We start from the raw sequence: 15,366 nt of genomic DNA, 5'->3' as shown, positions 1-15,366 counted from the left end.
AATCCCATCTTGTTTCATTTACTCTTCTCCTACCCCCTTAACCCCCCATGTTGCATCTCCTCTCCCTCATATCAGGGAGATCATATGATAGTTGTCTTTCTCCAATTGACTTATTTCGCTAAGCATGATGCCCTCTAGGAGACTCTTAATCACAGGAAACAAACTGAGGGTTGCTGGAGGGGAGAGGGGTGAAGGGATGAGGTAACTGGGTGATGGACACTGGGGAGGGTATGTGTTGTAATGAGCACTAGGTATTATATAAGACTGATGAATCACAGACCTGTACCCCCTGAAACAAATAATACATTATGTGTTAATTAATTGAATTTAAATTTAAAAAGAGACATAGGGAATCTAGATGGATGTTAACTAAACTCATTGTGGTAATCATTTTGTAATATACACTACATATATCAAATCAGTGTGTTATATACCTAAAACAAATGCAATGTTATATGCCAATTATATCTCAATAAGAAAACTGAAAAAAAAAAAAAAAGAGAGAGAGAGAGAGATTCTAGGAAAATCAAAGAGAAATAAACCATGAAGTAAACATCAAGAAAACCATATTGTCCATGGTGGTTGCTTAAAAACAGGGGTTCTGAGGCCAGACCATCTGAGATCAACCTCCTAGTCCCACCTCTTCACTAGCTTCTGATGAGCAAGTTACTTATCCTGTCCCTCCTTGGGTTTTCTCATCTGTAAGATAATGATAATACCGAGCTCTTGGGCTGTTCTGACCATTAAAGGAGGTAATCCACGCCTAGTGCAGTACTTGGGCTGTAGTAAATGGCTGATAAATATTAACTAAGAGGAAAAACACTCACCTACTTCTATGTTTCTTAGTCCCTCTGGCTCCTTCACCTTTTTTTTTTTTTAATTTTTATTTCTTTTCAGCGTAACAGTATTCATTGTTTTTGCACCACACCCAGTGCTCCATGTTCCTTCACCTTTGAATGAGCTGATTCCTCTGCTTGAAAATCTTCTCCTTCACTGCCTAGCTTCTGTTTAGGACTTGGCTTAGATGGCAACCCACCCACCATCACTGCCAAGTTAGGCGCCTCTTCTAATATCTCCTGTTAAAAGCTTTATAATATCCTTTGTATCTCTCTAAGGCAGTACTCATCTTAATCTATAGTAACTGAGTATTTGTCTTTTTCACTAAATGGGAGCCTTTCAAGGCAGAGGCTCTGCCTTTTATTGTCCACTCCCTCCCCTACGCCTGGCACAGAGCCGACCACTCAAGCTCCGGGCCCTTTACGCCTGCCAAGGGCCTCCTCCATCTCCTGAAACCTGGTTCTGGGGGCCTTCTGGGACTGTGCTCTCCTTTCCGTCCTCAGCTTCGTGTCACACTGCAGCCCCGCCAAAGCCCCTCCCTGCTGGGCCTCAGAAACCCTCTTACTATGCCTGCAGCAGTCTGCACTGCCCAGCCTCTACCCTGCAGGATGCTTGGTACCCCTCTTGCCCTCCCAATGAGCTTGCCTCTAAGACAGGCTTGCTAGCAGGATTTCCCAGCAAAGCTCAGCTTCTACCAATGCACTGTCTAGCCTTTGACAGGGACACCATCTTCCTGGGAGACTGTCTTACATCTCAGACCCTATCAGAACCCAAACCAAGGGTCTCTTTTTCCATCTCCGTATATTTAAGTCTCCCTAATGATTTCTCCCTGCAGCTTCATGTTTGGCCTGCGTGGGTCACATGTAACTCTTGGGCCATTTGCACAAAAATGCCAATGAGGAGGTGGCCACTGCCTGAACTTCCATGGGGACCTCAGGACCAGGCTGGGCCTGGCTGGAGACCTGGGTCCCCCTAGAGGGCAAATCAGCCCACAAACCATCCAATGTATCTCTCCTAAGCCTGGAAGAGGGACCCTAACTTGGAATGAGGCTGGGAGCAGGTTCAGCAGAGAAGGGATGGGAAGGGTCAATGGAACCCTGGTTCTGATAGTGTGGAAAGAACAGGGCTGGGACCCAGCAGGAGCTCCCTGTGAGCTGGATGGCTCATTGTAATCATGTCTATGCTTTCTATACTGTCCTTATATATTTTCCACCCATGAAGTTCCCTGGGAAAAGGCCAAACTATCTCCACTATGCTAAGTGGTTTGAGCAAAAGAAAGGGTTGGGGTTTGAGAGCTCAGGGGCTCTCGGAGGCAGGGGATGCCTCTGCAGTCAGCATGATGATAGTGACCAGAATCAGAAGGATGGAGTGAAGGGGGAGGGGTAAGAACCTTGAGTCTGGCTTGAAAACCCACTCCCACTGGCTGCCCCACGCCCAGCCCCCAGTTCTCCTCAAAGCTTTTTTTTTTTTTTTTTGCAGAAACTGAGGGAGGCCTCTGCAAGAAAGCTTGCATGTGTGACCCCCAAACATGGTCACTTCCCCAGGAATCCCAGACTTCCTCAGGGATCCTGGGAGAGGTTTTACAGACCTCCCCAATCTTTTGCACCTTAACACCATCCAGCTGCATGAACATTCTACCAATAACAGGGGACGTGTTTACAAGCAGGTTTGTTTGTTTTTTTTTTTTTTTTTTGCTGCCGGTGCTGCAGGGGTGGTGTGGGGTAGGGGTCACTGCCACGATCCATCGGCAGCCTCAAGCCAAGAGAAGGCTGTGCAGGCTGGAAGGCCTCACTTCAAGGCGGTGGGCACCGAAAGTAGCAGGGAGTTATAAGCCTGAGGGGCTGATCCTGCCTACTCTCTCCACCCGCAGAAAAGGTGGGGAGATGGCACTGCAGCGATAGGAATGCTGGCTGCTTGGTGGTGGGGGGAACTTGCTGCAGTGGTGGAGGATCCCTCCGTGGAGTGAGTGGTCATTGAAGCGATCGCGAGAGCTGAAGACAGCTGCAGGGATGCGGGAAGATTTCTGCAGCGATGAAGGAGACCTTTGCAAAGGAAAAAGGCTGGCTTTTTTGGGGACGGAGGGAATGTCCTGCGGCGATGAAGCGCTGGCATCACTGCAGTGATGAAAGAGGGTCACTGCACTAAGGGAAAGCATAGCCAGGGCGAGAAGTGGGGTGATGCTGGGATAGTTGGAGTCCTTGCCGTGCTAGGTGGGGGTGGGGGGCTGCAGACTGAGCCCACTGCTGCACTTGCACAGCTTTTCACTTTCTGAAGGACGGAAAGGGTGGGGCTTCGGAGGCCCGGGTCCCTCCTCGGTGGGGGGCTGTGCAGCGGCGGGGACGCGATCCCTGCACTGCGGTGCCCTGTCTAGCTGGAGCGGCCAAGGCTGGCGCGGAGGCAGCACCGCGCCCGAAGCGGGGGCCGCGCGAGGAGCAGCAGCCAGACGCAGCGGCAGGCGGGGCCGGGGCGGGCTGAAGGGGCGGCCTTCCCGAGTGGGGGCGGGACCAGCACCCGCAGAGCCGACGCCCCTGCGCGGACTCAGAGCTGCCTCAGCGGGAGTCCCCAGCCGGTCCCCGCAGGTGACCGGACTGAGTGCGGCCCGAAACGCAGACGCGGCCCTATCCCTCTTGCTCCAGCTGTGGCACCCAGAACTCTGCAGAGGACGCGACGGTGAGGCTGGGGTTGCCCGCCGGGTGGGTGACGATTCCTAGACCCAACCCGCCGCATCCCCCGACAGCTCGGCTGTGGGACCCCCTACTCTCAGATCAGTTCTGCCAGGGTCGGGGGAGGTGGGTGCCCAGGACGGATCCCAGGGAATCCCCTTGCCCCAACGCCTCTCCTGGTCTTGCCTCCGAAAGACCCTGTCCTGTCGCTTCCCTGTCTCGTTCTTCCCACCCAACCGCCTCCACTCCGGCCTGCAGCCCCTCTCTGCGTGCGCCCTAGTCAGGTGAGGTGCAGGAGAAGGAAAGACTACGGTCCTTCGGCTCTCCCTCCCAACCCTCCCCGGGGATCCCTCGCTGGGCTGGGGACACTCAGGGGGAGGGTTAAAGGATGGCCCTTTAACTCCCCTGATCCTCACCCAGAGCATCTTCCATCTCGCCACCCGCGCCACTTCCGACAGCTGGCAGCCGCGGGGAGCCCCGGGGGCCGGCAGGTACGGGGGCGGCGGCCAGGCCGGGGAGCGGGCTATGGAACAGCTGTGACCCACCCCCCCATCCCCCCCCTCCTTTCCTGGAGGAGCAGGCGGCGGGAGAGCTGGGCGCCCAGAGCGCCAGTTAATCATTAACCCTCGGCTGCCCGGCTCCCCGCGCGGCTCCGAGCTGCGCTCCGCCCCGGCTTCCCAGGTAACCGGCTAGGATGCCCATCACGCCATCCCCCTCTTCCCTCCCCTCGCCACCTGTCGGTCCGGCCGCAGCCCCCGGCTCAGCCCAGCGCTCCCAGGGCCCGAGTTCGGTTTTCCCGGCGGCCTGCAGGAGGGCGGGATCGGGCGGCCGGGACCCACCCTGCGGCCCCCTTCTCCATCGAGCTCCCTTCCCCCAGGGGCGCCATGCCCGGCCTGTACTGCCCCTCCAGCTGGACGCCGCTGCCCCTCACCGACTCCTGGGTTCGGGCCTGCGCCAACGGCCCCTGCCTCAGCCTGCGGGCCCGGCTCACCTACCACAACCCGCAGCCGCAGCCGGTGGAAGGTGAGGCCCGGGCGGGGCGCGAGGCGCCGGGCGGCGGGGCGCGGGGGGGTGGGGGGCGGCGAGGTCCGACGCCGGCTGTGTCCCCCCGCCCCAGGCGTGTTCGTGTACCCACTGGCGGAGGCCGAAGTGGTCTCAGGCTTCGAGGCGGAGGCGGCCGGACGGCGCGTCTCGTTCCAGCTGCAGAGCCGGCGACGCTTGCAGGCCGCTTGCTGCCGCGCTCTGGGCCCCGGGTGGGGGGCCTCCACGCCCCGCCGCTGCGAGCAGGGTGAGTGCCGGCGCCCCCGCCCCGCCCCCGGAAGCCAGCCGTCCTCGGGTTCCCGCACCCTCTCCTCGTCCCACCCCTGCCCGCGCCCCCTCCAGCCACTGATTTTTTCATTCATTAATTCATGGCTTTGTGCAACAGTCATGGACTAGGCACCCGACGTGCGCCAGGGGCCGGGGCGATGTGACCCAGGCCGACCCGAGGTTTGCGGCCTGGGAGACAGACGCAGCTGGCAGTCCACACAGCAGTCTCCCCACCACTGGAGCGTTAGCTCCCGAGCCTGGGACGGGGCTTTGGCCAGCTCCAAGGCCCAGCATGGAATGTGGCATATGAGTGCTGGCTTGGGGAATGGAAGCCCATTCCTGAGCCAGATTTTTTGCCTTGCACGTCATTCTTTCGTTTATTTATTTGTACATTCATTTGACTCCTGCACTTGGGATTTACCTTCCCGTAGGAGAGACAGCGTCCAGTGGTGTTGAGAGTTGGTGTTGAGAGTTGGTACCAACCCAGCAGGTAGTTAGAGGCCAGAGTAAACTCTGGGCTGAGGCCCCAGGAGTGTTCCAGAAGGAAGTGCAGCCGGAATTTGACCAAAAAGAATGGTATGACTAGTGAAGTGGAGAGGAGGGAAGAGGCCCTTCAGTCAGGGGCAATGGTGTAAACAAAGGTTTGGGAGTAAGTTGTGTTGAGTGATGGTAATAAAATACCTCGTATTTGTAGTAATTTACAGTTGACAAAGTCCAGTCACTGATATCACCTCATTTGAATCCAGAGAGGTATGTAATGCAAGTGCTGTTCTCTATCCCCCTTTTACAGGTATGAAAATAATAAGAACAGCCCTTCTGTGTTGGGTGTTATGCGTACATTATCTCATTCTTCACCAGTCATTGAGATATAGTTATTATGACTCCCATTTCATGGATGAAGAAACTGAGGCTCCTCAAAACAAGAGAGTTACCAAAAGGCCGAATTAGAAGTCACAGAGCTGAGACTCAAAACCTGATCCTGTGCTTTTTCCCTGTATCAGGCTGTCCCCAAGCCGCAGATTAGGATAGAAGTCCCTTTTTTCCTTTTTCTCTCCCTTTTTTCTTTCCTTCCATCTTCTTCTTCCCTTCATTTATTCTGCAAGCATTTCTCAAAAGAATGGATGATGATTATTGTGGGGAAGGGCTATAAAGGCAGACTGGAGCCAGACCATGTAAGGCCTTGACTGCCACTGTACACACCTGGCCATCTTTCCTTTAGCACCAGTGACTCCCATGATTCCACCTGTCCCTAGATAAACCTACAATATGAGTAAAATGGTGTGCTCAGTATGCAAGTACAGCTTTGTGTCCTCTAGCCAGCTTCTAAGCAGATCACTGCTCCTAAACCCCTCTTGGGTAGAAAATTCTGGAGTGGGCAGTGGGGAGCCCCTGACTGTTCATGAGCTGGGGATTTATGACTGGGCTGGATCCCAGGCTATGGGAGATGTCAGCGCACAAGGGAGGGTCCTTAGGAAGATGATGCCCAAGGGTTGAATGAGCAGGCAGGGGAAGAAGGGCAGAGGGTATGGGTCCCCTAGGATCTTGGGGGTAGTGTGGACATATCCCCTTCTCCTCAGCTCTCCATTAGCAGGACATCACTACTTTTCCTGATGACAGCCAGGTCCTTTTACCACCAGCCTGCCTCTCCATCAGCCATCATTCAGTTCATGCCTCCATTCTGCATCACCAACACATAAGCCCTGTGTCCCTCCAGCTTTTTAAAGTACCCCTTGCCCAGGCTCCCCTGCGTCAGTGCATGCTGTCATTTCCTATTTCCCCCATCTCCTCTACTTCAGCTCCCTCTGACCCCTTTTCTCACTCACCATAGGTCATCTTGTCTTGGATCCGGCCCAGGCCCGGTCTGCACTGGTGCTGCCCACAGGCCTCATCAACGCGGCCGGCACCATGACGGTGACTCTGTGCAGCAGTCGGGAGCTGCCCTCCAGGCCTGATGGGGTGCTGCGCGTGGCTCTCCCCTCTGTGCTCACCCCGCTGGCCTCATCAGGCCCACCGGGGCCCCCCAGGCCTCCGGGGCTCTGTGACGACAGGTTGGGCCTATGGTGATTCTCTTCGTCCCTCCCTCGGCTTCTCTGGGTCTAGTGCGGGTGAGGGGGCTTTGGTAGGGTGCCCTGGGGGATGGGCAGGGTGGGGAAGGGCTGGGGCTATTCAGCCAGAGGGGCTAGGGGCCTTGGTGGTGGCCCGGTGACCCTCCTTGTACTCCCTTTCAGCCCCACCAGATGCTTTGGGGTGGGCAGCCCTCAGGAGGAAGGGTTTGCCTGGGAGGAGCCTGCTGCCCCTCGGGATGTGTTCTCGGGCCCTGCCCGCTGCCCTGCCCTGTACACCTTCTCCTTCGAGATGCTGGTCACTGGGCCATGCCTGCTGGCAGGTGGGTGCCCCTCCCGGCATAGCTGACTAGGGAATAATTCAGGACTCAGGACTGGGAGGAACACAGGACCCCCCCCCCAAAAAAAAACCCCAAGGACTTAAGCCTTAGGAACCTCCAGTTTGGGCGGGAGCATCCCCTGGAAGCTTCTACACAACACACACCACCCCCTAGGTTTGTCTGTGTAATTTATTCACATCCATTCACCAAGGGGAAGAAAGATGATTAAATTGAGACTAGTCCAAGCGATGAAGTGGAGTTCCTTGTGGAAGAAGTGGGGGAGGATGCTAAATCAGCAGCTGGCTGATATGTAACTGATCAGCCAGGAACAGAACCAGGAATCTACCTCCCAGCCCAAGAAAGTAGGCAAAATCCCTCTGCTTGTCCATCCAACCCTAGGGATCAGGCTCTGAGAGCTGAGCTGAATCAGCATGATCCTTGCCCACGCCGCTGTTGTCCGGAAGGTTGTATTGGTGCTTTAGGACTGGCTTGGGGTGGGCGATCATCCCCTCTCCCTGCCTCACTATCCCTCAGGCCTGGAGAGCCCCTCTCATGCTCTGAGGGCAGATGCCCCCCCTCATGCCAGCTCTGCAGCCACCATCTGTGTCACACTAGCAGAGGGCCACCGCTGTGACCGGGCGTTGGAGATCCTGCTGTACCCCAGTGGTGAGAGACTGGGGCACACAGTGGGCCAGCTCTGACCTGCTTCAGGACTACCTGGGTAACATTTTTCAAGTATAGATTTCTGGGTCCCAAGCCAGATGAATCAAGTCATCTGTGAGGGTGGGCCCCATGGTATAGGGAGGACCTCCGCAAGGTCCTCCCGAGAGAGTGGGACTAAGCCACTGGGGTCCAGAGACAGGGACTTTCTAAAAGCTGTGTCTCCTCTTCCCTAGAGCCCCACCAGCCACACTTGATGCTAGAGGCTGGCAGCCTGAGCTCAGCAGAATATGAGGCCCAGGTGAGGGCCCGCCGGGACTTCCAGAGGCTACAGCGAAGGGACAGTGATGGGGACCGGCAGGTATGGCTGCCCGGGGTCCTGGCCTGGCCTCCGACCCCAACACTGGCTGCATTTGTGCACAAGGAACAGATAAGCAGGCTCATGTTATAATGGAGCAGGGGTGGGCAGCTCTGCTCCTAGCAGGACCTCCTAGTAGCTGCCACCACCGTCCCAGAGGGTAGATGAGTGCTGTCATAGGAGGGCCCACACAAGTCTCCCTGGGGTGTGTCTCCGAGGATGGGGGCTAGGAATGACAGGCAGGGGACAGACACCTGCCTTTGCTCTTGCCTGTTTTCAAAGGCATATGAAAAGGTGCCCCTCTGGGTATATTGGATAGAAGCCGCCTGAGGGCTAGGTCCTGTTGCCAGCCAGGGCTGGGGTTGCACTAAGCCCGGGCCAGGATGACTTGGGGCTCCCCTGCTCAGGTGTGGTTCCTGCAACGGCGCTTCCACAAGGACATCCTGCTGAATCCCGTGCTGGTGCTGAGCTTCTGCCCAGACTTGAGCTCCAAGCCAGGACACCTGGGCACAGCTACCCGGGAGCTCCTTTTCCTGCTGGACGGCAGCAGTGTAGCACACAAGGCCTGTGGGGGCGAGGCACGGGTGGGCCTGGGGGGGGCTGGGAGAGGGGAAGTTGGCCTGAGGGTGGCTGAGGGCAGCCTCTCAAAGATACATGCACACACGCATACACCCCCCCCCACACACACACTCACACAGACGTGTATCTCCTGGATTCCAAGAGCCTCTCTCACCTGTGAAGTTACATTCAGTCACCCCAATTCCAAACCCAAGGATTCACAACCCCTTCCAGGAGCTTCCACAAACTTCACCTCCCTCCTAACCCATCTCACACACAGCCTCATTCCTGCACGGCCTCTCCCAGATCCCCACTGCCAGATCCTCATTTTCACACAGCCTGGAGAAGGCAGGCTGGCAACCCCACCACTGCCCTTGGCACCTGCTTCATGGTGCCCCCCTCCCCGGTTCTCCCCAGGACGCCATTGTTCTGGCTGTGAAGTCACTACCACCACAGACACTCATCAACCTGGCTGTGTTTGGCACGGCGGTGCAGCCCCTCTTCCCAGAGAGCCGACCTTGCAGTGACGTGAGTATGGTCCAGGGATTTGGGGGGCCTGGAGAAGCTATCTCAGCCTGGTGTGGCCAAAGCATACCTTCTCTTCCCAGGACACTGTGCAGCTGATCTGCGAGAGTGTTGAGACCCTGCAGGCTGCAAGTGGTCCCCCAGATGTGCTGGCTGCACTGACCTGGGCCATGGGGCAGCCCCGGCACAGGGCCCACCCCAGGCAGCTATTCCTGCTGACCGCTGCCTCGCCCTTGGCTGCTGCCGCCCATCAAAGCCTGGACCTCATGAGGTGGCACAGGGGGGCAGCCAGGTATGGGCTGAACCAGGTACCTGAGATTGACCCCCGCCCCTAAAAGGCTCCTGAAGGTCACAGATGCTTCCCTTCCCTCATCAGGTGCTTCTCTTTTGGGCTGGGGCCTGCCTGCCACCAGCTGCTTCAGGGTCTGTCTGCCCTCAGCAGAGGCCGGGCCTACTTCCCAAGGCCTGGGGAGAGGCTGCAGCCCATGGTGAGCTTGAGCCTGGGCCCTGTTCCCTACTCTCGGAAGCCCTTCCCCCAAGTTACCCTAAGCCTGCAATAGAACCCAGTCAAGCTGTGGGGTCTCCTGGCACCCTTGATCAGGACTTCTCTTTCCCCATTCTAGTCCATCTCCTCCTTTGAGATGCCAATCAGGAGAGGAGCTGCTGGGGTTGTTGTGGGGTGCTGCAGGAGGCCAAAGGTGTGGGGGACATGGCTCTCTGACTGCCCCCTAAATCTTATTCTTATTCTGTTTTCTCTTGGGACCAAGTGCCATATCCTTGACAAATCTTACCTCATCCCCAGGCTTGGCTCAGGCCAGAAGACAGACCAAACCCTGAGGACTGAGCACTCAGTCCCCTTGCTTATTCCTACCCCCATTCCTCCCTTGGACCCCGGCCTGACCCTGCTCCCCTCAGCCCAGGGACTAGGCAGATGGCATCAGCGGAAGGGTGGCTTTCCTGCTCTGTGGGCTGCGTGGCCCTCTCTCCCATGTCCTCCCTCTGGCCACTCCTCCCAGCTGGTGCAGGCTCTGCGGAAGGCACTGGAGCCCGCCCTGAGCGACATCTCTGTGGACTGGTTTGTGCCCGACGCGGTGGAGGCACTGCTGACACCCCGGGAGATCCCGGCACTCTACCCTGGGGACCGGCTGCTCGGGTACTGCTCACTCTTCAGGGTGGATGGCTTCCGGCCCCGCGCCCCCGGGGTAAGCTTGGGCTGTTGGAACTCCATGCATGTCTTCAAAACTCTTCCACTCCCTGCCAGGCTCTCCTACTGCACCCTTGGCCTCCCTAGGGCCCCCACTGGGCGCCCCAAGGTGACTGCAGCCTGTCCTTTTCATGAGGTCTTCCACTAAATTGTCCCATAAGTTGTTGTCCTTGGCTTTGACCGAAGGTGGCCACAGAGCTCTAGCATCCACTCTGAGGGATTTGTGGAAACTCACTCATTTCTTCACACAGTGCCCTACAGAAAGCACCATCTGGATTGTTTCCTGGAATGCTCAGAAACAGACGGAGCAGGGTCTAGATGAAATCTAGCATTCGATTTGGGGCCAGCCCCCTCACCTTGAGCCCATTTCCTCATACTGAGTCTTACTGCAGGGATGCTGTGATCAGTCGCAGTGCACACTTGGTAGGACACTTGACATGCATGAAAGTGTAAGAAATGGTAGTTATTTCGATTTACAAAAAGGTTTCTCTCTCTAGAAGAAATAAGCACGCTTCCTTGTCTTGATCCAGAGTGCTGTATAATGGAGGCTTTGCCTTTTTGCCTGCCTGCCAGGAAGCTCAGGGCCAAACCTGAACTTCAGCCACAGCAGCTCTGCTAACCTGATCAGCACATATGCTTCCTCCTTCCTCAGGACAGGGCTTTCATTTCTGGTTTATTAACTTCATTGCCTCTTGTGGTGAGATATCTACAATCCTGTTTGAAAAGAAGCAGCATATAACTAGCACCCATTTTTTCTCCAATGCCTGTCCCTCTCCAGGGCCCAGAACCTGGCTGGCAGAGCTTGGGAGGCTCCGTGTTCCCATCCCCAGAGGAAGCACCATCTGCCACCAGTCCTGGCACTGAGCCCACTGGCACCTCAGAGCTGCTGGGAACAGGCACTGTGTCAGCGGAGCTGTCCAGCCCGTGGGCTGCTGGGGACTCGGAGCAGAGTGAGCACCTGGACATGGGGTGCAGCTGTGCTGGAGGAGTGGGCCATGGGAGAGGCCGGGGCTGGGATCTGTTCTCTTGCCTCCCAGCAGGTACTGATGCTCTGACAGAGCCTGTCACAGACCCCGGACCCAACCCCTCCTCGGATACAGCCATATGGCGCCGCATCTTCCAGTCGTCCTACATCCGGGAGCAGTATGTGCTCACCCACTGCTCCGCCAGCCCCGAGCCAGGTCCAGGTTCCACAGGCAGCAGCGAGTCCCCTGGCTCCCAGGGCCCTGGCTCCCCCGAGAGCATGGCTCCCCTGCATCTCCCTTCTCAGCAGGGCTGCCGCAGCCTGGCCTGGGGAGAACCTGCGGGCTCCCACTCCTGCCCCCTGCCTCCGCCCCCGCTGGCTCCAGTCAAGGTGAGGGTCAGCCCACATCCCTTCTACTAGGTATCCAGCAAAAGTTTACTGGCCATCAGCTATAAGCCATAAATTTTGCAGTGGTTACTATTCAGTCCAGCTGGAAAGACAGGTGGGTAAATCTGTAATGATACCATGTGACACACCGTGTGAGCACAAGGACACAGCATTATGGGGAGTGTCAGAGTCAAGATGGCTGACCCTGTGTGAGGGAGTCAGGAAAGCAAGAGCCACATCTGGAAGAACAAGTAGAAGCTAGCCAGGCAAAGAGGGAGAAGCCATGAATAAAATCAGAGACGAGCAACAACGTCAAGTGAGAAATGGGGCACGGAGTGAGACAGCACTGCGAAGGGGCCAGGGGCCATAAAGAATGGCCTTGCTCCTAAGGGTGGTGAGCAGCCACCCACAGTTTCAGACGAAGGGCTCTGGGGCCAGTTGTGTCTACATGCATAGTGGCCGGCAGCTCTGCATTTCTTGACCAGTGGACCCCACTTCTTATGTGCAGTCTGGGGCCTTGAGCGCGGAGGTGCTGGGTCGTCGACGCAGAGTGGCTCTGGCTGGCCGGAGCCTCTCATCGCCCCCAGGCCAGGTGAACCCAGTCCCTGGCCATCCCCAGCACCCCTCTCTGGGCACAGCACCCGATGGGCCAGGCCCTGAGTCAGGGCAGCAGCTGGGACAGGACCTGGATGACTCAGGTAAGGGTTGGATGGGGAGCTGGGTTCTGAGACCGCGGAGGGTCTCGGAGAGGTGGGGCCTGACACTGCCCCTGCCTTTATGGTTGTCTCCCTCCAGGAAACCTGCTCTCCCCGGCCCCTATGGACTGGGACATGTTGATGGAACCCCCCTTCTTATTCACGGCTCTGCCCCGCAATGGGGAGTCAGCTCCTCCAGCAGAGGCACTGCCTCCCCAGGCTCCACACTGCCATGTGGTGATCCGGGCCCTGTGTGGAGAGCAGCCTATGTGCTGGGAGGTGGGTGTTGGCCTAGAGACACTGTGGGGACCTGGTGATGATGGCTCACTGCCTCTGTCATCCCCTGAAAGAGAAGGTGCTTGGGACCAAGCACTCCATCGGCTGACAGCAGCCTCCGTGGTCCGGGACAATGAGCAACTGGCCCTCCGTGGAGGGGCTGAGGCCACGGCTGACCGAGGTGAGCTACTAGTGGGCCTGGCAAGGGTCCCAGGAGCCCATATGGGGCAGAGAGTGGCAGAAGTGGAGGTCTATGTGTTTGATCACTCTATATCTCATTTTGCTCACAAACAGTTTGAAGTGGCTTACCCATATTGACAAGGAAAAAAAAAAAAAACAGGGCAATCGGATAATAAAAGGAAGTGGAGAATCAGGTTATATTAAAGATATGCACACCATGAGCTTATATGCCCTAGCAAGCAGGGGACCCCAAATTGTCAGGATTCCTAGCAGCCAACAGAGGGAAATGCAATCTCCTTAATGACTCACAGGGCCTGTAACATAGAAACAAATCTGTCATTCAGGAGGACTGTTAAGTCAAAGAGTGAACATTTCAGTACAGCGGTACTAGCCACACATCAAGTGCTTAACACTAACACACGGCTAGTGGTTATCATACCAGATATTGGAAATCTAGAACATCTCATTCACTGCAGAAAGTTCTGCTGGACGGTGCTAAAATGAGTGGACAGAAAAGGCACCACATCAGTGCTTCCTTTGGGTGGTGAACAAAACATTCGATTTCTGGGTGGCCTGAGGGTCTAGCCCTGTTATGAGCTGAGGGTTCAGTCTAACTGCTTCGAAGTTGGGGAGTCTGAGCTGGCTCCTAGAAGGAACTCTACTCTGTTCAAAAGTGGACAGAGGGAAAATCTGCGCAGAACACTGAGATTTGTTTCTATAAAGCCCTTTGTGCTGGTTAGGGGGTGGGGGATGTCCCTGCTTCCATTCAGCTTGCTGCTCCCTGGTCTCACAGGCCATGCCCGGAGGTCCTGGGTCCGAGCCCTTCAGACAAGCAAGGTCAGCTCTGCCCCTTCCTGCTTCACTTGCCCAGTAGCTGTGGACGCCACCACCAGGGAGGTCCTACCCTCAGCCCTGCAGGTGCGGAGCTCAGGTAGAGTCCCTCCTGGGTGACCCTCTCTGGTGCCACTCTCACTTCACCAGCTGCCCTCCCAGCTCACCATCTCCTGTGCCCCTACAGAGCTGGCTGAGCCCCTAAGCACTTCTCCTGCACCTCAGGGCCATTTAGATGCAACTCCTCTGTCCACAGCTGTGCAGTCTAGAGGTAATGCTCGAAGTTGGGGGCGGGTAAGGAGCAGGCAGGTTTAGGGACCACGACTGGCACTGACTGGCTCCCTTGCAGGACCTAAGGGAGGCTCTCCGGTGGCCGGCTGGAACCCGAACCCAAATGGCAACCCCAAGTTGGCCACCGGAAGTCCTCCTCGCCTCCCCCCCCAGCCTCCTTCTAGGCTCAGCCTGGGTGGGGGGAGGGCCAGAGGCTCTGACAGCCACCGACTCTGCAGCCCTCACCGGGACCAGGCTAGTGACAGCAACAGTGAAGGCAGCGACCACGACTACTTGCCCTTGGTGAGGACTCGGGAGGTGGAGGGTGGCACTGCCACGGCCAGGGCACTGTCTCAGCTCGCTTCTCCCCCCACCTCCTCTCTCCTCAGGTGTGGCTGCAGGAGGCTCCCGGCTCCTTCCGCCTGGATGCGCCCTTCTGTGCAGCGGTGCGCATCCCGCAGGAACGCCTGTGCCGCGCCTCGCCCTTTGCTGCGCACCACGCCAGCCTCAGCCCCAACTCGGCCTCCTCTCCCTGGGCACTTCTGGGACCGGGTGTGGGCCAGGGCGACAGTGCCACAGCCTCCTGCAGCCCATCCCCCAGCTCAGGCTCCGAGGGCCCAGGCCAGGTGGACAGCGGGAGGGGCTCTGACACTGAGGCCTTGGAGGGCGCCGAAGGGCTAGGCGGTGCTGACCTGCGGGGCCGGACCTGGGCCACAGCCGTGGCCCTCGCGTGGCTGGAGCACCGCTGCGCCGCCGCCTTCGGCGAGTGGGAACTTGTGGCAGCTAAAGCCGACTGTTGGCTGCGGGCGCAGCACCTGCCCGATGGCCTTGACCTGGCTGCCCTCAAAGCTGCGGCTCGGGGACTCTTCCTGCTGCTCCGACACTGGGACCAGAACCTGCAGCTACACCTGCTGTGCTACAGTCCGGCAAATGTGTGAGGACTGCCCACTGCTCGGCTGGCGCTGCCTGACAGACTCAAGTCACTGCCACCCAGGCCCGGCTTCTCCGTGCTGGTGCTGGGAGGGGCGGGCTGGTGTCCGCCTGACCCCCACTGCTTCTCATCCCCTTCCCAGAATGCCCCTGCCCTCACAGAAAGTGCCTGCCTGTGCTCTCTCTCTCCCACTCCTCCCAGCCCAGGTCTTTTCCCTTCTGAGCTCCATGCAGTGCAGTGTGGGAGGGGAGAGAGCCACAGCCCCCAAATCCTATGCAATAAAGTGCCTCTTAGGACTGCCCAAATGAATTCTTTATCTGCAGTAAGCATGCCCCT

The 15,366-nt window shown here is 57.4% G+C and overlaps 1 protein-coding gene across 2 annotated transcripts; it reads left to right on the top strand.

Moving 5' to 3' along the window:
• The first annotated feature begins 4,384 nt into the window (after positions 1–4,384).
• On the top strand, positions 4,385–15,343 carry LOC111150593 (von Willebrand factor A domain containing 5B2). Of its 2 annotated transcripts, none has more exons than XM_022508108.1 (19): positions 4,385–4,523; positions 4,618–4,788; positions 6,637–6,856; positions 7,037–7,194; positions 7,726–7,857; positions 8,088–8,212; positions 8,617–8,772; positions 9,185–9,295; positions 9,376–9,584; positions 9,669–9,780; positions 10,309–10,494; positions 11,275–11,446; positions 11,537–11,850; positions 12,356–12,545; positions 12,643–12,999; positions 13,792–13,929; positions 14,017–14,100; positions 14,179–14,402; positions 14,489–15,343. In XM_022508108.1, exons 1-19 carry the CDS (start codon positions 4,385–4,387, stop codon positions 15,035–15,037), a joined length of 3,747 nt encoding a protein of 1,248 aa, XP_022363816.1. In that variant the 3' UTR covers positions 15,038–15,343. The 2 variants fall into 2 exon arrangements, with proteins under 2 accessions (XP_022363816.1, XP_022363812.1); XM_022508104.1 differs by having other exon boundaries at positions 6,637–6,868; positions 11,534–11,850.
• Positions 15,344–15,366: the final 23 nt, after the last annotated feature.

This window comes from Enhydra lutris, unplaced genomic scaffold (assembly GCF_002288905.1).
Source record: "Enhydra lutris kenyoni isolate GAN:26980312 unplaced genomic scaffold, ASM228890v2 scaffoldscaffold2, whole genome shotgun sequence".
In the NCBI taxonomy this organism is placed as follows: Eukaryota; Metazoa; Chordata; class Mammalia; order Carnivora; family Mustelidae; genus Enhydra; species Enhydra lutris.
Note: the sequence above shows the minus strand (reverse complement) of the source record. Positions and strands in the feature narration are given on the sequence as shown.